The following is a 25,246-nucleotide window of genomic DNA, read 5'->3' on the forward strand; positions in this document are numbered from 1 at the left end:
GGGGACGCTCACAATGTTCACAAAGACTGCGTCCTTGGACGCTCTGTATGTTAAGGGACAGGTGCGTCCTTCTGTAAAAGGCAAAATGCGCAAGTTTCATCTTAAAAAAGTTACTTGTGGTTACTTCTAGAACTTTCTAGAGGTCGGTTTGATGAAATGGATGCGCCTCCAGTTGGTTCATGTATCCCTATTAAGGAGGAACTTATCCCATCAATAAGGGAGCTATCCCACCCAAAGAGGGGGATTATCCCATTGATGGTGGACCTGAATAACCTCTTTACAGCACTATAAATAAAGGCATTGAGCCAGAGGGAGAAGAGGTTGAAGCTATACATTTTCTTTGGGTAAATGCTGCAGGAATTAGGACTCCCATTTAGAACCTTGTGAGGAGAGATTGTCTTTGCTTGATTCTACTTGGAAGTGGGTGAGCTTTGTCAAAGTAGAGGAAAACCCTTGATGGACCCTGGGAGGAACTTGCACAACACCAAGGCCAGGTTGTAAGAGTTTCTTTGTTTCGTTATTAATACAAACTGGTTCATTTTTCTCAATAGCTTGTGTTAATGAGTTATTTCATGTGTTCCTTGGTCTGCATGTTGAATATATGTTTTATTATATGAGATGCAAGTGCTTGGTAATTGTTTGATTGTTTGTGGTTGCAGGAATTGATGTGAAGGAGGAGCTCATCCGGATCGGCAAAGACGGACTACAACAACAGCGTTTTGGAATAAGGTAAGCCTAAACACTTGCAGTTTTCATGTTTTAAAAGGTATATTTAGAGAAAGATCGCTCCATTTTGTCTTGTTTGTCGCTAGAGAGTTTAGACTCCTAGGGAGGTCTGTTGTGTCTGCACAAACGACTTTTTCCGCCACGACAGAAGGTGAGTGACTGCACTGAAGAGGGTGATCAAATTTCCCAAGGGGCTATCTAGCAAAGAAGGGAAGGGGATGGATTTTTTTGGTTATTAGTATTTCTAGATGGGATCGGATGCACATTGGAGTGTGCACTGGAACAATGGATCGGTAACTGTTCACTGAGAGGAAAATAGTGTAGGATTGTAGTGTTGGACATTGGATGTAGGTTTGACTTTGGGAGTGGATTTTGTACTTCTTAGGAAGGAGGTGAATCCTGGTATTACTTTGAGGGTGGAGGTGTGAGCCTTTAGACTCCCTTGTTGCAGATGGGGGCATCGTATCCTTTTATTTGTTGGTTACGTAAATGTGCATATGTGTATATTATTGTAAATACTATATCGAGATGGATTATTAAAGCTCCATAGAAAATATGGTTATTTTTTTGTTGAATCAAATGTGCATGAGTTTATATGTGGTTGTTATTGTAAATATTGTAATGAGTTGTGGTATAAAGCTCCAGTAAGCATTATGTTGGTTTCCTTTTCAGCAAGTTATTCATTATAAATACTACAACGAGCTAAGTCATAAATATTCCTGGGTAGTATGTTTTTATTTTCAATAGTTTTGTTGGTTGTAGGTGTCATTGAACACCAAGGATGGTGTTCCCCTAAGAGGGAGGGTTCTATAACAGCTCTGAGTTAAAATTTCATGTAATAAAGGTTAATAAATGAAAAATAAGACCAACGTCATTGGACACATATTCCAAGCTGAATGTTGGGAAAAATATCCTAATGGGCGTCACTTGATGTGTTTATGCCTAAGGGAAATTGGCAAAGGCAATGGAAAAGGCATTGAAAATGTAAAAAGGCATTATTGGCATTTATTTTATCAAAATAAAGGAAAATGGGAGAAAAGGAAGGTGAAAGGTCACATTTTGCATTTGAGGAGGAAAATGAAGGAAAATAATGGAAAATTGAAAAAAATAGAGGCCTCATTAATAAAAAGGCTTATGAGGATCAGTTCACATTATTTTGTCAGTTTAGTTTTGGAATTAGTCTCAGAGAGGAGAAGGCAAGCAAGCAAGCAAATGAAGGACAAGGAAAGAAAAGGAAAGCAAGGATCAATCAAGGAAAATATGAATCAAGCAGCTTCAACAGGAATACTTGTAGGTAACAGGTTGCATATATGAATTCCTAGCTATTTTTGACATGTATGGTATGTGCATGTTGGTATTTGGTTCTTTTACTATGATTGGCATGGATTTTGTTAGGTTTTGATGGTGGATTTTAGCCTTTCCTTGCCATTTCCGGATAGCCATGGTGTGATGGGGCTTTTCTTAGTTTGAGCTTTGGATTTCCAGAAGATTTTCGATTCGGGTGGTCTCAGGAAAATTCCAAAGGCCTAGGAATCCCTTGACCAATAATGGTGAGATACACAGTAAATCCCAAGGGTGGAGATGGGAAAATTCCTTAAGGTATTAGAGAATAAATTGTGAGGCATCCAAGATCGGTTTGGTTTTATGATCTTGGCATTGGTTTAGGTGACATTATGGTATGGTGAGGGTGGAGGTGGTTTAACCTCTGGATTCTATTTGTTTTTCATGGATTGGTTTATGCCATGAGATCCCACATTCATTCTTGAAATATGGCATGGGGATGATTGGCTGAAAGGAAGTTTTGGTTCAACCAATCTATGGTCGGGTGGTACGTGGAAGTCCCAAACCTAGTTGTATTTTGCCTATTTTTAATAAGAGCTAAGTTTCCCTTTATTTTGATGAGTAAATGTACTTGTTATTATGTGGATTTAACGGATGTTATCTCATTATTATTTATCTGGTTATATGTTGGTTATAAACATGGTTATATGATAGTTCTTAGTCATGGATATTTTCATGTTTTTACTTGTAACTGAATGAATAATGAATGAAAGATATAATTGGTGTTATGATAACTAATTTTAGAAGGAAGTGACCCTTCTTATTAAACCTCAGATAAGTTTTCAATCCCTAATGTTCAGACTTGCGTTCATAACCTGTAGGTTGCATGTTCATCACATGTTTAGTGGAATGACTATCATGGTTGGGCTTGGTTAGGTCAAGTCCTTGATCAATTTTTGTGTTAGAGGATTTGTCTTCGTGTCATTTATTGTTTCGGAAGATATCATCAAGTTTCGGGCAGTGGGTTGGAGACTGGCTGAAAAAGACTGCAGTATCTCCCTTGCAGGCATTGTGGGAGCGACTGGAGGGTTTCAGTCGCATGCATGCCTTATCGTGGGAGAAATAGGGGGTTTATTTCATTGAAATGCTAGGTTAACTTAGGGGTTGGGTACCTGGAGTGGTGGATTAGCTCTAAGGAGTCCTATTGCACCTGAGGGAGGTCTGTAAGATCTTGTTTTGTCGACTCCATTTCCTTAAGATCATATAGGAGTTCGATTCTTATCATAGTGACCCTCATCTCATGTTTACCCAAGGAAAGCTAGTGAAAGTGGTTAGATATGAGAGGAGGCATGTTACAAGGATGATGTCTTCTTGTCATGAATGGGTTTCAATTGCAGGTATGAGATCATGTTATGAAAGGATGATGATCAAGGAGATGAAGAACGAGATCTTGCTAAAAGACACCTTTCTATATGAAAAGACAAGTTGACCAATTAATAAATACAAAGTGACACTAGATTGTGATAGCAAGTAGAGATAAAGATCACATTGAAGACTCCCTACCTTTAATCCTTATGGTAGAGGAAGAAGAAGAACATGTTCCATATTTAAAGAAGACACAAAGTTAGTAGCAGCAAGAGTGTCTTGACATTACAATAGCATCATACAATCCATGTCATCAATGTCATGTCATGTCTTGGCATGAGTCATCATTTTCCACATCATTTGTGGATTATGTAATTTCAATATGTGAGAAATGTAATGTAAAGTGGAAGTCCAAGAGTTATTTGTGATATGTGAAAATTCATGGAGTCAAAAGGTCATAGATAAGTCAAACAACCATGAGGGTAGTCCAAGAGTCACAAGGGATTATATATACATCCTCATAGCTCATGCAAATAAATTTTCACATTAGATTCTCCTACCATGAATTAGAGAGGAAGATATTTCTTTTGGAGGAGAAAGTGGTTTCTCTAACGCTCTACTATTGGAGATAGTGGTGTTTGTTGTATCTATGTATCTTGGAACTTTTGTTTAATTTCGAAGCTCGCTGAGACAACACACTTTCATGCATATGTCACAAATATTATAAGACTATTCTTTGAATGTTTGTGATGTATGTTTTTTTCATCCATACGAAGGAAATTGAACTATTTCAATGGCTTTGGGACTTATCTTGTTGAAGGTGTGTTGTATTTGTTTTAATAATTGTTGCTTCTATGTGAACTATTTCACTAGTTGACCAAAGATTCATTCATATGTATATGCTCGCGCCTCTTTACTAGATTTGATCTATAAAATTGCGTGGATATTCCATTTTATAGTTTGTCACAACATATCTGATAATAATATATTAAAATATTGAAATTTTACACTATTACAATTTTATTAGAATTCTAGATTTGTGAATTTAAATGTAATTAGCAGATGCATGCAAATGGAAATTATGTAGAAAAGTAGAGAACGATAAAATAATCTCTCTCTCACACACAAACATAAGACACAAGATATCCTTTATGGGAAACTGTTTTAGGAGAAAACCCAACTCGATAGCGAGGTTTCTTCGCTCTCTTTCTTTGTCTAGAAATATGGATGCAGGTACAAAGAAGTAATGCCTATGGCTCGTGGGTTGCTACAATGCACTGTTCCTTTCTGTGTTCTCTACCTCCTATCTCTCCTGGCTATCTTTTCTTATCTATGGAAAAAGATACTCCCAAAACAATGGAATCCTCTTCCTCTTAGTGCTCCGATTATAACATAGCCTAATAGCCTACTAGTGGTCAATTTGGACTACATCAACTTTAAGTAGACTTACAATATATATTCTTCTAGAGTATTTTACATAATAATAAAGTGGCTAGCCCCTTTTCCATGAATAATGGGGGATGATGCGACATCCTCCCAAACTATAGGTGTGAAAACATGAAGGTCAACTTCTAAGTGGCACAACATTTGCGTATGGAATCTGATTGGCGTGCTTATTGCGACGTTGGAAAGATATATGTGTGTAGAATAGCATGAAATGGTGTGGAACTAAAGAGGAAAATTTTTACCCACATAAAATATTGTTTTAATGCCTGAAAACACTCCCGGAAGGTTTCAAACCTCGTTTTGCCAAAGTGGGTCCCGCCAATAAAAACGGTATCGTGAGCTGATTCCTCCACTTTTTCAACTCCAAATGCACCAATATGGATTTCAAACAATATAATGATCCAATCCGGATCAAGATTAGTAATGTTACTTTTCTTTTAAAGGCTCACTTTTCTCTCCCTTTCGGTAGAATAACCTTGATACATTCTGTAGCTTAACATTCCACAAGACATACTCACTTGTTCGTCTAAAATTATATATGAATTAATCTCTTATGTTGACCATTGTAGCTAAGGCATATCTTTAAGAACATTTGACAATCAGCCCATATTTCCGAAAGGGCTCCTACCAAAATGGTTTGAAGTCTAATTAGGCCTCTTCATCGGGGAGACTCCCTTAGCTGATGGATTTCCAGCACCGTCAACAATACCCTATGGAAGTTAGGGTTTATGAAGAGTCTTGAAAGAAATTTTAAACATGCCAGCTTGGTATTTATGCTATATCATCCTATTTTGGACTTTTAAGAAAATGAAATTTTCAAGTATTTCAAGAGACATGTAGAAGTACCTTATGTAAAAATTAGTAATGATATTTGAAGAATTGGACACATGACATGCTATACAAGTTTTCCCATGAGAAGAGGCAAAACATAAGAAAGTTTTGGGAAAGATAAATTTCACTTAGCACATCAAACTTTGTTCACATATGGTGCAAAAAAGACATATCAAGGTATTACAAAACAAATTGATATATCCAGAAGGGATAAGATATCGAAGATATTTTAATAAAATTTTAGCCATTATGATGTTCTCCAAGTTAAGGTACATAACTTAGTAGTGACCTAACTGTTGATTAGAAGATTTTTTTTTTTTTTTGTGACTGAAATTTGTGATAAAGAGGAGTTCTATTATTATTTTTCAACATGTGTCCAAAGGAACCTGCTACAACAATTAAATCTATTGAAGTCTCATCCTTGAATCATGAATATAATGAAGGCTTATAATTTATCTTATCTCAGTTACAGAAGAATGTTAATGAAATAGATGGCAATATATTAAGGAAGGTGGATTTATCAAGTTCTAAAGAAAAACTTAAAGGAGAAATGGGAAATAATATGAATGATTATAAGAAAGGAATAAAGAAGAATAAGAATGATAACAAAGAAGGAATAGAAAATAAGATGAATGAAAATAAGGGAGAAATAAAGAATAAGATGAATGAAAATATCGAAGAAAAGTAAAAATCCATGATTTCCATGGAAAATATTCTCTTGAAGAGGCTTCCTAAAAGGTATGTGGAAATACAAGGAAACCATGATGTTGAGAATAAATATAATATGAGGAGTGTGCCATCACTATTGGAGAGAAGAAATATTGGATCACAAAATCATAATCATCAATTTTCAATCAAAGATCCACATCACCAGGGTTTCAAGCCAACAACAAGGAACTACTACATTACGAAGACTAATATGAGGAAGTTGGATGGGAATGATCTTGTAACATGTATATTTAAAATGGATGAATACTTTGACCTAAACCAATTGGCATCCTTACAGAACATAAACATTGCATCCTTAATTTTGGAACAAGACCAACATGAATGGCATCAATGGCTTTGTGAAAGGAAAAATGATTATGTTATATTTTGGTCTATTTTTATAAAAAAATTGATAGCATATTATGAGGATATTAAGAGAAATAAATTCTTTATTAGATTTGTAAATATTGAAGAAAAAGGTACAACTATAGAGCGCATTCAAGAAATTCAAATGTTGAGACTCAAAGTAAAGAATATCTCATATCATAATATGTTAGACCTTTTCATGGGAAATTTAAAGTAAATAAGCCAACATGACATGCATATATTTGAACCCGTATCCATAGAGAATGCTTTTAGTCTATCTACAAAAGTTGAAAGTAAAATTATGTCAACCAGAAAATCAATCACTATTAACTATAACAAAGATCATGCTATTGTTTTCCTAAATTGACAAGGTTGAATCCAAAATATATGGATGAAAGAAGAGAAAAGGGACTATATTTCAACTATGAGAACAAGTACAGTAAGGGGAATAAATGAAGCGAGAATAAATTTTTGTACATAGACTTTGAAGAGGAAGAAGACGAGGAATTGGAATCATCCCAAAATCTAGAGCTAGAAGAGACTACTCTAACAATATCCTATCATGCATTGGCTAGCATCAATAATTCACAAACCCTCGAGATAGAAGGATATATTTATTATAGCCCAATCTGACCCTCTTTAAAATATTAGGCTACCTCTATAAAATTTTACTCGCATGAAGTTTTTTCTTAATACTATTAGCCTTATTCGGCCTCCTAAACTCATATTCAATTTGTGTAATCCACTACTTATAGTCGATTTCTAATCCAATGAAAAAATCAATCAGCGAATGAAATTAAAACAAAACTTCAATCACGAATGTGACATTAATGATATAAATGGCATTATCTAAATAATATCACATATCAATAATAATGGGTGTAAAAATTCTACTACTGTGGATTCTCCGGTCAAAAATTCAATAAGCTCAAACCACAGATCTCTGAAATCCATTATTATTAATATTTGATTATTTCAACATTATAAGTCACATATGCTTATAATCAAATGATTAAGATCAAGAACTAGATATCACAATAATACATGTCACCAAATACTATTAACAATTATAATCATAATTTTGAGTTCCTCAAAAAAATGTCCATAGAATAAAAAATATGCATTATAATAAAGCTAATTTAAAAATTATTATATTAACTAATATTTTTTTACTCTCACATATATTACATATGTTAAATTATAATAACATAATCACTATTCAAGTAAAAAATTACATCTTATTAACCAACTTTATGCTCCTACCTAGCTTAATAAAAGACAAGTAAATTTTCAATTGTATAGGGTCACAATAAAGGATTCATGTGCGCAAATTTTCACACCATGAGATCAATTTTAAAAAAGCATGTATTCAAACTTAATCGATATTTGTTAAATTTTATTAAAGAACCGCATGGTTTATTTATGTTCATAATATTAAAGGTCAAAGTTTAAAGATATTTGAGGGACACAAAGTCCTATCTAGATCTAAACCTATAAGTAGCACTCAATACTGCCCTCGATGGTATGTATATTTTCCACTATGAAACCAAATACATAGTATTTAGAAGTTTATATTAGTCAATTTGAAATCAATTTAAATCAAGTTATTTCTATATATAGCTGCAACTATGCACAATCATTTAGACTGGTTAAAGTATATGAAAGGAAATATTAAAGTATTAGATTTATAGTAGATTAAAACAACGATAAAATTAAAAACTCTCAGAACATTCAACTATCCATAAGTTTGTTCGTAATGTAATGTATATTATAAAATGGGGAATTATTTATATCTAGATAAATTTCACGTAGTAAAACTACATTCACCAAAATGGAAAAGATCAAATCAATTACCATTTAAAATTTACATCCCGATGAATAAATAAATATATGAGTTAAAAACCAAAAAACAAAAAGAACATAACACATAAAGATAAAGTTAAAATTTAAATTAAATTAAATGAATGCACGTGGGCCACATTGTCTTCACTTTGCACGTGCATGTTCCATCACGTTATACGAGAGTTGTTAACCCACTACTAGTTATCCATCCAGTTCTAAGTCAATATGAGTCCTTAGATCTCAGTTGCATGGGGTAAGAAATTAATTATGGTGGATTGAAAAAATAGGAAAAAATAATTTGAGAGAAAACTATATAAGTTAATTTTAGGAAAGTGTTAAGTCAAACTAGAAGCAGACATATCAAAGTTTTTAAGTTGTTTGAAAATAATTTTAATTTCCATTTAAATTTTAAATTATGGTGTTAAAGAAAGTTAAGCAACAATTATTAGAATGTCTCGTATATAGAGACTTTCAAACTCATTTAAAAGGGAGGCTAGTGGCTTTGGAGTATACGAGACTTATATTTTAATGGTTTGATGGATTTTGATATGTCCATTTTTTTTGTTACAACCAATAGGGGACTATACCTATATGTTCACGCTACTTATCTTTTACATGGAAAATTAGATACAACAATCTATGGCATTGCATTGATACTTTTCTTTTGTTATGATAAGTAATCTCATATCAATGAAATAAGTATCTTTAATATTTTATTTTATTGTTTTATATTTATTTAATAATGTCATTTTTTATTTTTCATGATGATGCTATTTATTTTAATTTCATACTTAAAACTTGTATTGGATTCATTGATCATGTATTAACTATAATTTTTGTTCACTTCAAAGCTTAACCACTCATCATTTTTTAAAACACTCTTTTATGTACAATTTAGCCACATTGATTTTTTGTTATAGAAAATCCATATAGATAATACAAAACACAGGGAACACCCTTTGTGGTTGGAAAAGGAAAATTTCCAACCTAAAGTGGGAGGACCACTAGATCCTCAGTTAATGTCATCTTGAATTGTTCTTTGTCAACAAAACGATTTAGGAACCAACAATATCAAATGGAAATATGTATCAATGTTGATTAATTTATGAACTACCCATAACCTCATCAATTACATATTTACAAAACTTATCAACTGTTTCATATATCCAACACCAAAGTTCCAATTAATGATTGCAAATGAAAGGAACATAAATTGTTTAGGGAAGTGTCATTGTATTAATCTCAATATGGGGAAGTATTTGCTGGGAAGGTCCATGATTGTAGTACAAATGGGTGGTGTTGATATTGTATTAAGGGTCCAATTGCTACAATAATTAGGAACAATGACCTTTAGTTATCAATATCTCTTGATAATATTTACCTAAGAAGGAAAGGAAATTGAGCTTAGAGGTATCAAATGGAAACCCTCTAAAGTGATAAGCTCTAATGGAATGAAACAATTACTAAAAACAGGGTAGCAAGGTGTAATGGAAAATTATGTTCCCTAAATGTTCAAACATCAATATTATCTATGTCAAGAGATCTCGATAAAGGTATCAACAATTATCCCAAGTTATTTAAATTAATGCCTAAGGGTCTTCCACCTATTTGAGATCATGACCATGTTATTCATTTGTACCCAAGAAGTATACCAGAGATAAATGAGGAAGGGAAAATCACACTAGAAGTAGAAACAATGCTTGAAACAAGTAAGTGAGCACCCGAGTAACCCAACGATTATGGAGTACAACATCAAATAGAAGAACCTACTAGTGGAAGAGATGACATGGGAAGATGATTGATTCTTGTAGAGTCACTAGTAGTTAGTCAAGTGTTGAGGAAAATACTTGTTTGAAGTAGAGGGGAATGTTAATCCCTCTATAAGGCCCATGTTAACTTGAGAAATCCTTATTAAGCCCTTGATATTGAGTGATTATATTTATATTGTTATATTCTTATGTAGGCTATAATCCCTCATAGTCCCATTTTATTATAACAATAACCCTTGTCTTCTACATATATACTAAGGAGACCTAGCCTAAGAATCATCAAATATTGTCTTGTACATTGTATTCATTGTAAATGTAGGTTTCCACCTCAAAGAGGACTATAATTATTGGTTTCTTATCATTTTTAAGGTAGAAGGTTCATAACATCTTACCCCATTCTAATTTGATGACATCTTAAACAAAGATCCAACTTAGTAAAGGAATCTACTCCATGCAATTCATATAGTAATTCATCAATAACATGAATACAAAACTTCACTTTGATGGTAATTTGGTTGACTCATCTATAATATCGACACGTGCCCCATCATCCATCCTCTTTTGTAAACTTCACTACTATTGAAGATAAATCATTTTTTTCAGGTTAAGTGATGATGACCTCTAACATTTATTGAATAAAATACTCAAACTCACTCTACTATGTGTATGGATGCTTGTAAGACATAATGTTAGGTGGTACATTTCTAGGTTGCAAATGAATAACATGGTCACGAGCTTGAGTGTTTCTTCTATATTCGTCAACTTAGGAGGAAGTCCCAAGTACATGAAGGAAGCCAAGGGCCCATCCCAAGGAGGATATTTGGACCCCATTTGACTTTAGCAAGCTAATTCACATGTGCTTATTCTTTGTTATTTCACTCTAGTAGTTGAAATATTTACATCCTTCCATCTCCTTTTTTCATCTTGAGTAAATGTGTGTTCATGCTTTGGTTTCAATCTCTTATATGACTTAGGGCTTCATGCATGTAAATAAACCTCATTTTATTTAACTCCTTTACCATTTCTCTATGGCTTAATCCATAACCATTGAGCTTAATGGGATTTTCTTCACCCTTGTGACAAGGATCCATGAAAATTTACCATTGAGATTATAATCAAACTAATATCCATTTCATTTGCCATGTTAACTTTCTATGTTGTCGTATAGTTTCTACTCCTTTTGTTGGAAATGTAGGGTGCTATTTATATCATTTAGTTGTGACTCTCTGTAATATTCTCTTGGCTATGTGGCTCCTAGGATGAAGTTTTATATGAAGCATTTGACACTATATTTCTCAATTCCCACTCAACTTGCAGTATTGGAACAATTCTTAATGCTACATAGTTTGGTTGACATTCACTTTTCTCCATATGCCTATGAGTTTATTGTTCTATTGGTGAAGAATTTTTTTATTCTTCCTATAAAAACACCTAAGTTTGGGGCATGTGGCTTCATTCTCCCAACAAGATGCCCCAAGATTACCTCTCTTCATATCGAAGGACCATAGAATATATGCAATCCATGGAATTTCCAAATTACACAGACAATAATCAATAATCCACATAAGGAACACAATGTTTAACCACAATCAACAACAAAGAGTTTATCTTAGAAACCAAATATGAACATTAACTTTGAATGGTTGCTCAAATTTTGTTTTTGAAAATGACATGATTATGATATAGTCTCAAGGCTCTATGCACCATTCGATAAGTTACAGAGCCCAAATCTCATCTTAGCATTTGTCTCTTTCATTGTAATTTTGGGCACAATTTGTATTTATCCTAGGTGTTGTAAAAATTGGAATCTTCTTGCTAATTTAATAGTTGTAGTCTTTTCGTATACCATACTTGGTTGTGTGGTGTGGGGTTCTACTATTTCTCAATGGAGTATAATGAAATTCAAGAAACTTCATAACTTTGAGAAGGCATGGGGACAGAATTGAACGAAATTAGATCTTGCTTCAAACTACATTAAAGAAAGTCCATGAATAGACCATTTTCCTACAACAAAAATACCAAATTAATGCAGTGGAGGTAGAGTGTGTGTCATTTCAAAGCATGCTAGAAAATTTGTTGCAAGGCAACCAACTTGTAACTTCCAATTAGATATAATCAATGAAATAAAACCATAAGAAATTCTTAGAAGACATGATAAGGCACTACCCCTTAGAAAATGAAAATTTGAATATAGAAGACATTCCATTTTACTAAGTTTTTATATTTTACAAAGTAGTAATGTCAGTAAGATTATTTTGTAGAAGCTATCGTATTTCTAAAATATGTTGTATTTGAAACTTTTTATAATATATAACTATAGGCTTACTCTAATCTTATTTTTTTTTTAACTTACACTATGTCCTTTTTTAGATTCTTGTTTCATAACAAGAAGTCAAAATTTTGATCTAATTGGGCTACAAGCATTACTATTATCTCTTATCAAATATTATTCTTAGCATTTAATCATATTATTTATTAGATTTCTAGATATTAAAATCATATTTAGCTATTAATTTTTAATTTTTAATTATTTTTCTCTTGAGTATTGGATCTAATAACATTGAGAAAGAGTAGCTTCTTATTCTTTTGTAAAGCTTCAGAATGTATTATGTGAGGATACTTAGCAAAAAAAATTAGGAAAATATGTAAAAAATGTAAACATGGGAAAATTGTAATTTTATAACTTTGTAATGAAATCACTATTTTGGAGGACTTTGTAATGTAATCATTATTTGGTTTTTTTTCTAAGAAGAGAGTGGACAATTTAATTATATATAAATTAAGGTTAGAAAAACCTTCCATGAATCATATCCATTAGGTAAAAGTATTAATATATCAAACATATCCAAAATCAAAATCATGATAGTATAATAATAATAGCTATAACAGTGTTAATATATCAAACATATGCAAAATGAAAATCATGATAGTATAATAATAATCATTATTTAGTTTTAAGATCACTACTAATTTAAATATTAAATTAAATTTGTAAAAAAAATAACTATATTTATTAGAAAACTTAATAATCACTATTTAGTTTTAAGATCACATCAAATTTGTATATAAATTATCCATTTTTATTAAAAAAGACTTTTATAACAATTAAATTATTGATAAAAATTAAATTGCAAATAAATTACAGATTATTTTATATCAAATATATGTAAAATCAAAATCATGATATGTGCAAAATCAAAATCATGATAGTATAATAATAATTATTATTTAGTTTTAATATCACTACTAATTTAAATATTAAATTAAATTTATATGAAAAATCAAAATCATGATAATATTATAATAATAATAATAATAATAATAATAATAATAATTTAGTTTTAAGATCAATATTCATTTAAATATTAAATTAGATTTGTATAAAAATTAACTGTATTTATTAAAACATTTAATAATCATTATTTAGTTTTAAGATCACACCAAATTTATATATGAATTATCAGTTTTTATTAAAAAAAAGTTATAACAATTAAATTATTTATAAAAATTAAATTGCAGATAAATTACAGATTACTTTTTTAAAGGCCTTGATTGATTAACTGAGTTATACTAACTGCTTGGAAACATCTACTCTATAAAGACGTAAAAAAATTATGATTTTCAAAGACAGATTCTTTTTTTTTAATGTTTTATTACAATTGCGTGAGAATCATTCCGTAGTCGAAAAATAAGTTCTAAACATAATTATATAAAAATAAGTTTAAAGAGATTTTCTAAGATATTGATACGCATCACCCAAATCCGTGATGTGGGATGATGGATTGTTTAAATATTTTATTATAAAATAGTTAAGACCATGTTGTAATGAAAATTTTAATTAAAAATTAGCCGAATTTTAAAAAAATGTCGTTTCAATCCATTCCCAATCTCCAACAAATACGTCATATTACAATCACGACTTAATGAAAATAAATAAAAATAAAAATTATACAGACTTGCCGTTTCTAATACTATATTAATGACGTGTTTAGACGGCCCATTGGACTTGGTTCATGTATTGACCGCAAGATTGATGTTAATTTTATTTTCTAAGGCACTTGAAAAGTAGGGATGGTTGACTTACAAATTCAAGAGATTCCATTTTATAGTTCATCCACATGCACTTCACAAACAGATCATACAGAAGAATTGGAAGAGAGTTATTGGTGAGGAATATAGGATATGCTAATAACCGTTTGCAACTTCTAATGAGATAACCAGCATCCAGTTGCTTCCTATAACTACGCAACTGCGCCATGGCCAACGTCTGCTATTGGATACAGCAAGTGGGTGTGCTTTTGAGTTTATTCACTCTTATTACTGCCCAACAACCAGGTATTCAGAGTGTTCTCGTTTTGTCGACTCTTCTAGAATCGTCATTTGAGATATGGTTTAATGGTCATCAATCTTTTTTCCAATATTTCGCTCACAAGAAATTGTTCTTTTAATAATTATTCTCTGGCGGTTTGGTAGGATTTCTGAATATCAACTGTGGAGGAACAATGAATCACACTGCGGAAAACAATATAACATGGGTTACCGATGCTAGTTACATAGACGTCGGTGAGACAGCAGGCATAGGGAATTTCACTGCCCTCGGTTCTTCTTTGTACAGTCTACGCTACTTTCCAAAACCTCTCAACAAGTCTTGCTATTACTTGCCTGTGCCCTCAAACGTGCCTTACCTCTCAAGACTCTGGTTTCTCATTGGACATTACACTGGGTACCAAAGTTTGCCAAGCTTTGCTTACTCTTTTGAGACAGCAGATATGTTGGTTATGGATAACATAACATTAGCTTCATCAACGGGTGCAATTTATGATGAAAAAATCTTCGTCACTTCAGGCACAGTGATGTATGTCTGCTTGATCAGAGCCTCCGACAGAGATGATCCCTTTATCAGTGGTATCGAGCTGAGGACCCTTCAAGATGGCATGTATCCACAGGCCAAGCCAGGAACAGGCCTATATCCACAATCTAGAATTGATGTTGGTGGAAATTCGACGGTTAGGTAAACATTTTGAACTTCAGATATTTATGTACGGAAATCTAAGCATCGTAATTACCGAGCTAGGAGTGTAGATAATAATTTTGTAATGAGAGGCAATTTTAATGCGAGTACTAATCTTAGACTCTACTAATCTTAATTTCTATAAATCTGTAACTTCTGAAGTGAGCATCTCAACGAACAATACTGAAGACCTTCCCCCAACTGCTGGCATGCAAACGGCGTGGGTTGTAAACAGTTCGACCGGCGTAGATTTCAGTGATACATCGCTCCAAGGGAATCAATTACTACTGTTGTTGTATTTCGCAGAGGTCCAGATGCTCAACAAGTCGGAATACAGATCTTTTAACATCACGATAAATGGGGGAACGGTTTTTAAAACCATTACTCTCCCTCGAAACTATTCTGCCGTGGAGCAGATATTCGTATTTGTATTGTGTGCAAAGAATAAATCTTTTTTCACTCTCACTCAATCCCCTTATCCTCCTCTAATCAACGATCTTTTTTCACTCTCACTCAATCCCCTTATCCTCCTCTAATCAACGTATTCCTCCTCTAATCAACGATCTTTTTTCACTCTCACTCAATCCCCTTATCCTCCTCTAATCAACGTATTCCTATTCGTGTACAAAGAATCAAATCTTTTTTCACTCTCACTCAATCCCCTTATCCTCCTCTAATCAACGCTTATGAGTATTACGCGCTATTTTATACTCAACAGCCGACATATTCACCAGATAGTAAGTGCCCCGACTAAGCTTCCAGATGATTCAGTGACTGACAGAGTAGAATTTGATTACTTAATTACCAGATGATTCTGTGACTGACAGAGTAGTTCTCAAACTGCAGCTCAAGCTCTTGAGACTATCAAAAGGAGTTTTAACATAAAAGATTGGGTCTCCGATCCTTGCTATGTCATCCCTTGGAAAAGGATTGGCTGTGATAACAGCTCTTCTGCCATAAGGATCTCGGAAATGTAAGTTCTATCTTTCTGTTTATTTACAGCTGAAACCATAAAACTGAGGAGACTTAGAGGTCAGATAGTAAAGGCTCATGCCAATTTTTTCATTGACAGTGATTTGTCGGGAGGGAATCTTACAGGATCACTGCCCAAAGAAATCCAACAGTTGACAGCATTGGTTAAAGTGTAAGTTTAATTCGATCATTATTATTGTTAGACTCAATTTGCTTTTGGTGTAACCCACGTCAACTTAATTTCAATTTGCTATTTTTTGTGTAACCCGTCTGAACTTGTTTTTATGGTAGATTTAAGGTTCATCTTATGTTAAGCCATAAAATCATGTCACCAAATTCGACCCTGGAATAATAGAAGACTGCATAAATCTAACGTCACTACTGATAATAATAATAAATTTCTTTTGATAGGTGAGTATTGATTCTTATTTATGTATAGAATTTTTATATTCAATTTTTATAAATGATAAATTCGAGTTCTTTTAAAAATATTATTATTTTGTTGAGAGATGTATTTTATAATGTATTATTTTGTTGAGAGATGAATTTTATTGTGTAATGTGAGCGAGGTATATAATTTCTTTTGTGATTAAATATTAGATGATAAATATTTTTTAAATAAAATGAATTTTATTTTTTATTTTTTGGTTATAATAAAAAACAAAAATGAATATAAGTGCTTGGTTAGTTTTAATTAAAAATATTAAAAATATCAAAATTACATTTTCATCATTCGCATTATTATTGAGTTAGTACTTAGTTAGTGGTTGATCTTACAATCTAGAATGAAAGTAATAATATATTATATGATATGAAAGAGATAATATATGTCCATGTCTATGAGAGATAACATAATTTTATATCAATTTTAGAAAAAGATAAAGAAATATTTTCACTTTTGAGATATAAAAATGATGAAGAATTCTTGTACTTTTTAAAAACATTTCAATACTAAACTTAAAAAAAATTAACTATTTGAATATTTATGTTAAGTAATTTATTTTAATATCAACTTCATATGTATGTAGAGAGACATTCAGGAAATAACCTTGAAAAAGATAAGGATATATTTTCACTTTTGAGATATAAACATGATGTATAATTCTTCTATTTTTTAAAAGCATTTCAATGCTAAACTTAACAAAAAATAACTATATGAATATTTATGTTAAGTAATTTATTTCAATATCAACTTCATATGTATGTAGAGAGACATTTAGGAAATAACCTTCAAAACAAAGTTATACAAATGAAAATAAGAAAATTCAATTACTTCCTAATAAGATTAATAAGAAAGAGATGTGTAATATTTCACTTTCAACTATATATATATTATATATGGGTTAAAAAAGAAATGTATTAAAAAAAAAAAAAATTTAAAAAAATTCTTCTATTTAGAATATTTTAAATAGTGTCATTCTTCTACATTTTTGTATTATATTTTTTAGTTAATTTTGGTTGAAATAGACAAAATTAGTTTTTTTTGTATTTGCAAGTTTTAACTATATGGTTTGTACAATCCATGTGATTAAAGAATTTCAAAACTTTAAAACCCATATATATATTTAAAAATGTAATTTAAAATACCAAAAATTACACATGATATGTTTATAGATTAAAAAAAATAAAACCAATCAACCATATTCATTAAACCTAAATTAAAAAAAAAAAAAAAAATCAAAAATCTCCCACAGTATAATTTCTTTTTTAATATTAAAAGATTCGCTCACAAATTAAACACTCGCTAAATCCATTATTAAAATGCATCTTCCCTGCGAATTTTGTTGAGGAAAAAACTATCTAACCTAAAACTAAAAAGTGGAATGATTTAGAACAATTTCGAAAAACTATCCTCCTACGGAAAGTTCGTAGTGGACTTAAAACACCTGCCAATTGTTTCATAGAATGGCACAAGGATATAAAAATACAGCAGACAATATTCACTTTACTTTATAAACCGCTAATCGATATATCACACGCCTTCCCATAAAATACATGCCAATACTGACGAGTTTGATAATTTGCAGTGAAAGTATTTTGCTTTCCATATTTTTTATACAGGAAGTTTTAGCGCTTGATAAGCACCCTCGTGGGGATATGAAAAGCATTAGCAGTTGATAAATCCTCTTTGATGGATATGAAAGAGCACAGTTTCTTTCTCAGTAAGTCTTTAGCATTAACCATTCATGTTGAAATGGGCAGGTCACTCAACAATAATAATTTGACGGGACCATTGCCTGATCTTTCCAATTTGACCCTGTTGCAAACACTGTCAGTTTCCTTCACACGAATAAATAATCGACCTTTATTCTTAAACATATATATGCATTTTGAATATACATAAGTTTATTTTGTTACAGCTATTTACAAAACAACAACCTCAACGGTACTGTTCCGGAGTGGCTATCTCGCCTCCAAAACCTTCAAGAGTTGTACGTCTCCCAATTTCCTTGTTTATTATGTCCCTTTTCTAAGTTGATGTTCAAACTGAAAGGAAAATAATTATGTTTTTTAATCGATTATCACAGGAACATAGAGAACAATAATTTCAGCGGTGTAATCCCCGCGCAACTTCTCCACAATTGTTCGTTGAAATTCAAGTAATCCTATCTTATTTTATATTCTTTATGTTTTAACACAAGTAACATTTTAAGATTTTGAAGATGAGAAATTTCTCTAGTAATTTTACAATACATGACAAGTTCAAATTTAGCTTACTGCAAAACGTTTATGGAAAATTTCCTTCTGGAAACCCATACCTCCGTATGGATAAGAGTGAGTGTTTTGCACATAATTCAAACAAGAATAAATTGAAGGTTATTGTCGGAACAACGTTAAGCGGAATTCTGATCATCGCTTTAGCGTTAATGGCGGGTATCGCTGTCTATCGCAATAAATGCAGGAGGAAAAAACAGGGTGCTTCCAAAGGAACCAATGGTAGTCTTTCCTGTACCGATTTTACTAAACACTATTAATATTACAGACGCTAAGATATGACATGCATAGTGGGAGTGTGCCCTCTAACCGAAATTATCTTATGCATTGTGCTTTGACAAATTTCTAACTTTCCCTTTCCTGAATGGGTTGAAGAGTACTCTATGGTTATGGTTCGAAATACAACAAATTCGCGTGCCTTCACTCTAGATGAGATTGTGGTTGCCACACAAGACTATATTCAGAAGATTGGTCAAGGGGGATTTGGGTCTGTGTTCCTAGGTAAGTTGCCGGAAGGAAATCTTATAGCGGTAAAAGTGCTCTCACTGTTTTCCAAACAAGGAATTCACGAGTTTTTGAATGAGGTAAATTGTAGATATTACTTTGTAATATAGTTTACATTGTTGAATCTCATAATGCCAGTTATGGCTGCACTCTAATTAGTATTATGGGTATCTCATGAACAGGTTGATCTCCTTTCTAAAATCAACCATAGGAACTTGGTATCATTATTGGGATACTGTACCGAAACCAGAGAAGTTATGCTGGTCTACGACTACATGTCGGAAGGGTCGCTAAAAGATCACCTTTATGGTAAATTCTATTGCTGGAAGGTATGCTTTGTTTCAATCAATAGAATAGCTAAAATAACCGACAGGTATTTGCTTTTTTATTTCTTTTCCAGGTCGCAGAGCAGAAGAAACCGAACTAAGTTGGAAAATGAGGCTCAAAATAGTATTAGATGCTGTTCAGGGTAACTCTTTCTCTACATTACTGCTATGTACAACAATTTCTTGGAATCTAAGCTCTGGTTGTTTTCAATAATAGTTACACGAAACTATTATGGGTAATGACATTTGTGCGATTTGTGTTTGAAGGACTTGAATATCTGCACGTGGGTTGCACGCCAAAGATAATTCACAGGGACGTCAAGACCGCGAACATACTTCTAGACAGCAATATGAACGGAAAACTGGCCGATTTTGGTCTTTCAAGGATGACTATCGATGGGGAGGCTACTCATGTTACCACTGCCGTGAAAGGAACGGCAGGATACCTGGATCCAGAGTATACTGCACATTTATAACTTGCCCTCACTCAGCTTAATGAATTTCAGTTAAATAAGAGCATAGCACTGTCATTAATTTTTATTTTTATTTTTTTAACGGTAATCACTTAGCCACGTTTTTGTGGGGCACGATTTCGCAGGTATTACAGCACTCAAATGTTGACGGATAAGAGTGATGTGTATAGCTTTGGAGTAGTCTTGCTGGAGATCATATGCGGTAGAGCACCCATTGATGTAAAACTACCGGTAGATGAAGTAAACATCATTCGTTGGGTAAGGAATCATATCATTAGTCTTCTGAAATATCAATCAAATTATCTTATGTGACATTAGAGTCTAACAATAAGTTTATCACAGGTGACATTGTATGCAGCCGACATGGATGAAAGTGGTGGGAGAATAGCCGAAATTATAGACAAGAGATTGGAGGGTAGTTACGATCTGAAATCCATCATTCGCGTTGCGAAAGTAGCGATGAGATGTGTTGAGGCTAAACCGGCTTTAAGGCCGAGCGTGAGTGAAGTAGTGAGAGAGCTCAAAAAGGCCATGAAAATTGAGGAGAAAGCTTCTGTCTCATTTTCAGAGGACATTGGTATCGACAGTGACGAGCGGTTGGTCAGCCCGCTCTATTTATCAATGGATCGGATGGAACGCAGAGGAATGGAGTGGAGCGATAACAGCTCCAACATTCCAAAAGTGGGGAGATAAGCTTGCACGTTGTGGAGATGGATTGAATGGAAGTTGGCGATCAAGCCTATTGGTCGATACGAAGACTCAATTTACATGCTGTCAATACGTTTTGTGGTTTTATCTGTCATTTTTCTTAAAAAGTTGTACTCCATGTATCTTTTATTAACCTTGCCACATCGAGAATGTTTAGCCAAATTTCTTAAAAAAAAATTATGTACTGATTTTTTTCAGTGGATAATGTTTTAGCGAAATATCTTAAATTTTGATGTAATTTTTTTCAAATTTTTAGTTGAAAGGAGAATCTTATTTGATGTGTAAATTTTGTTGTTTGTTCATATTCTTTGAAAATAAGAAATATAAATATAAATTATGTTTTAAATAGAAAAATAATATTGGTTATAATTAAAAAAATGAATATGCTATAAAGTAATTAAATTCAAAAAATATGTAAATCTAATGTTTTTATAATTTTCTAAAATATTTTAACAAAAAATTTAAATAAACTTTTTGAAGATCTACGTTAACTAATTTATATAGATATAAACTTCATATATATCTATGTCCAGGAAAAAAAAACTAAGTTTTTAACAATTTTATTTGGTCTTATATATATTATATTTAAAATTCAAAAATACAATTTAAACCATGAAAAATAATATATTGTATTTTTCACTCTAAAAAATTTTCCATGTGAAGAAATTTAATCCCCTAGACTCATGTTAAAGCAGTCCTTCAGATAAATCTATATTGGTATTTAACATGTCACTCTTTGAATGTCCAAAAAACAAATGTATATTTGTAACAATTTAAAACTCCAATGATAAATCGCCATCACTACTTTATTTTCGTTAAAAATCCTAGTGTTATCTTGCCAAAATATTTTTATTTAATATCAAAATACAATTTAAATAATGCAAAATAACATATTGTATTTTTTACTCAAAAAATTTGATCCTTCACTCATTTTAAAGCAATTTTTCTAATAAATCTATATTAATATTTAACATATCCCTACTTAAATGTCCCAAAAATATATATTTGTAACCATTTAAAATTCCAATGGTAAATCGCCATCACTGCCGTAATTTCGTTAAAAATCCCAGTGCTTTTTTGCGAAAGTCATAATCTGCCCATTTAAATGTTGTTTAATTATCTTAGGTGATAACTCTACGTTTTGCAGTATTTTTATTTAATATCCATTCTTGGTTCGCTAATTTCTTAATGGAACGAACGTTCATTTAATTTTTTTATGTTGTTTAATTATCTTAGGTGATAACTCTACATTTTGCGGTACTTTTATTTAATATCCATTCTTGGTTGGCTAATTTTTGAATGGAACGAATGTTCATTTTCAAATGTTGTAGTTAAAAATGCAAATATGTAACATTGCATTTAAATCAATTTTGTTCGCATGCGTGAGATACTTACACATCTAATATGTTGAGATTTGTATAATTCTGAAATTTTTCCCAAAAATTATCACCAAAGTTAATTATCAAGGTTGAGACCATTGTGACTCAAGGGCATAATTGGAAGGGAATTTGACAATTATCAAATCTCACTTATGGCTGTTCAATCTTGCTTTCAACATAATCTGCCACGCCTTTATATTGGTGGTAATTTTTCAACCGCTTATAGCAAGGTGCAACATTACAAATCGTTTTCTTTTCACCAATACTTACGATTGTAGACTATGCCTAACATTCCATACTTAGTTTTATTTTTGTTACCAAGTATTATTTTTATCCTTTATACAAGTGAAAGCCCATAACATTCACATAAACAATATTATACAAGAGAAATGCACAACAGTATAAAGGGAGGGGCAACTCCCTGCAATATGAGTCTGCGCGAATCAATATATTATACAATCTTCTTTCACAAGTATAAGTTAAATATGGGAAACCCCAAATTTACACTTAGCCAATTTTCAACTTCGGCAAACTCGGTTGCCCAGCTCGTTGGCACCTCCGCACGGTTGCCGCATGACTCACCAACCCTTCTTTCACCTCGTCGCACGATCGTGTTGTTTGCCAAACTTGGGCGCGCCTCGTCGTAACCAAGTCGTCACACACGGGCACCTCCGCACGAGTCACACCTCCGTTCATAATCTCAACACTTCATCGTTTCCTCCGTGCACACCTTCTGCGTTTGCCTTGGCACGACAGGCGGGCATTCACCCGAGCTGCATAAGAACCCATGCATAACCACCCAACCGCACAACTGCACACAACCGGGTGTTCACGCCTTCACTCGTGTGCCTTCGCACAACTGGGTGCCCTCGCCTTCACTCGTGCACACCTTGCACAACTGGGTGCCCACGCCTTACTCGTGCACGCCTTCACCCGAGCGACGGGCGACTTCCACCCGTGCCCACACCCAAAACCAAGACAATGCGTTCTTCTTTGTGCAGCCTCGCCCAAGGTTGGGCGCATCACCGTTCTACGTCTTTCCTTTAATTGTTGTGGCTACCCTTTGTTCTACGCATTTCTCCTTGTTGGATGAGCGAGTTTGTGGATGCCAAATGACTCCAACTCGCATACAATATATACGTTGTCCAACGGTTATGCCATTCCCTTGGCCGACCCGTTCAATTCATCAACCAACGTTTATGTTCATGCTTGTGGCTTGGTCGGCCCGTCGACCAACGCCCTCAACCATAACTTCCAACCGTCGGCTTCATAGATGGATTGCCCACGCTCATCCATCGTATAAATATGTTCGTTCAACCTTCTTTCATGCATGTTATAATATACCTCCACGCACTTTAAGTCTGAACTTGCGTTCGCTTATGTTCCCCAACTCGTTTGCTCACCAACCGAGTCGCACTTCATGCCAGTGGGCGTGCCAAGGACCGCAGGTCCTTACATCCTCCTCCACCTAAAGTCGTTGTCATCCTCAACAACATACCATCCTGGTAGCCATCCAGCAAGATCATCAACAACTGACTCATCCATGATGTCAAATCCTCCACATACTGCAACCATCTCTGCAACATATGTAGAACCACCATTTCCATCATGTCTCGTCTCGGCAACCATCTGTCACCAAGATCACCATACCAAGGTATACACCCCATCGGTATGTCATACATAGGAAATCATCTCAATCCATGACCATCGCCCATCTCGTCGCAATCTCCACATGTTTCTCCCATCGTGGAAGACTGGCCCTTCCATCTCAAGCTACATGCTTCCTGCAACATCTCGTGCCGACCTCATCATGTGTCGTCCTCATGTGAATTGCTGCCATGATACTCCAACAAATGCTAACATATCTCTGTACATTGGATCCCCTCATGTTTGAACTAGTCGGGTGATTAGTCCAACTATCACGCTCAAACCATGAGAATGCACATCCTCATGCCACCATCAATCGTTTCTCAGAACATCCCGTCACATCCTTAACTCGATCAAGAATCCATCTCCATACAAGTGTAAGCCATGCTCAGGTCCATGAAGTAGCCCTCATCTCATCTGCAACATGCTGTCCATGATGTCTGGTACTAAGGTGCTGTATGAAATCGGCCACATCTTCCCCAACATCATCATCCATATGTGTGCCTCCTCAATATGAAGAGACCATCTCATCAAACTCTGACTCTTGATGTGCTACATCCAGGTCCATGAAGCAACCTCCATCATATCTGCAATGTGCCATCCCTCAAATCTGCCATAGAAACAAGTATACACCTGTCTCATTTATCCATGTGCTACCCATGATCATAGATCAATCAGCTCCCATGTGTCAAAAGCGGTTAAGTCTCGGCTCAACCCATGCCCAAGTGTTGTCACTAAGGCATCATCATCATTATAACTCCATCACTCCAAAGTTTCTCGTATCGATCCTCCACATCAGGTCACTCTTTCAAGCCATTCCCATACATGTACTTGAAAATATGCACCCCATTCTGCATCAAAGTCTCTGACCTTAGCTCCTCAATCCACTAGATCCTCTAAGTCCACCATATATGAAGTCCCTAAAAGTCACAACCTCATGTCATCATGAGCTCCATGAGTGATAACCGGCACTTTAGCAAGCATACAAGTCTCAGCCCAAAGGTCTCTGCAAGATGCCTCAGCTCTCCATGTAGTAGGAATGCTCCATAGTCTACTCACAACTCCATCCAAGTCCATGGCCTTGTTGTACATAAGTGCACAACCTCTCCATTGGCTCATAAGTAAAACATCTCCATGTCACATCAGCAAATCTACCTACACAACATTCTTGCCTTGG

General features: G+C 33.6%; 2 protein-coding genes across 2 annotated transcripts; both read left to right on the forward strand.

Annotated features, from left to right (window-relative positions):
- Positions 1-14,379: 14,379 nt before the first annotated feature.
- Positions 14,380-15,349, forward strand: LOC149188148 (uncharacterized protein At1g24485-like). Its single transcript, XM_089409879.1, has 2 exons — positions 14,380-14,669; positions 14,808-15,349. The coding sequence occupies exons 1-2, from the start codon at positions 14,591-14,593 to the stop codon at positions 15,347-15,349; spliced, it is 621 nt and encodes a 206-aa protein (XP_089266005.1). The 5' UTR covers positions 14,380-14,590.
- A 3,718-nt stretch (positions 15,350-19,067) lies between these two features.
- On the forward strand, positions 19,068-21,172 carry LOC149188149 (putative LRR receptor-like serine/threonine-protein kinase At5g48740). Its single transcript, XM_089412946.1, has 7 exons — positions 19,068-19,254; positions 19,408-19,616; positions 19,719-19,845; positions 19,937-20,005; positions 20,130-20,319; positions 20,461-20,593; positions 20,678-21,172. The coding sequence occupies exons 1-7, from the start codon at positions 19,083-19,085 to the stop codon at positions 21,026-21,028; spliced, it is 1,251 nt and encodes a 416-aa protein (XP_089269072.1). The 5' UTR covers positions 19,068-19,082; the 3' UTR covers positions 21,029-21,172.
- The last annotated feature ends 4,074 nt before the right edge of the window (positions 21,173-25,246 follow it).

The sequence above is a fragment of the Pinus tabuliformis genome, chromosome 3_1 (assembly GCF_031772625.1).
Source record: "Pinus tabuliformis cultivar Carrire ecotype Pingquan chromosome 3_1, CPIR1, whole genome shotgun sequence".
NCBI classification, from domain to species: domain Eukaryota; kingdom Viridiplantae; phylum Streptophyta; class Pinopsida; order Pinales; family Pinaceae; genus Pinus; species Pinus tabuliformis.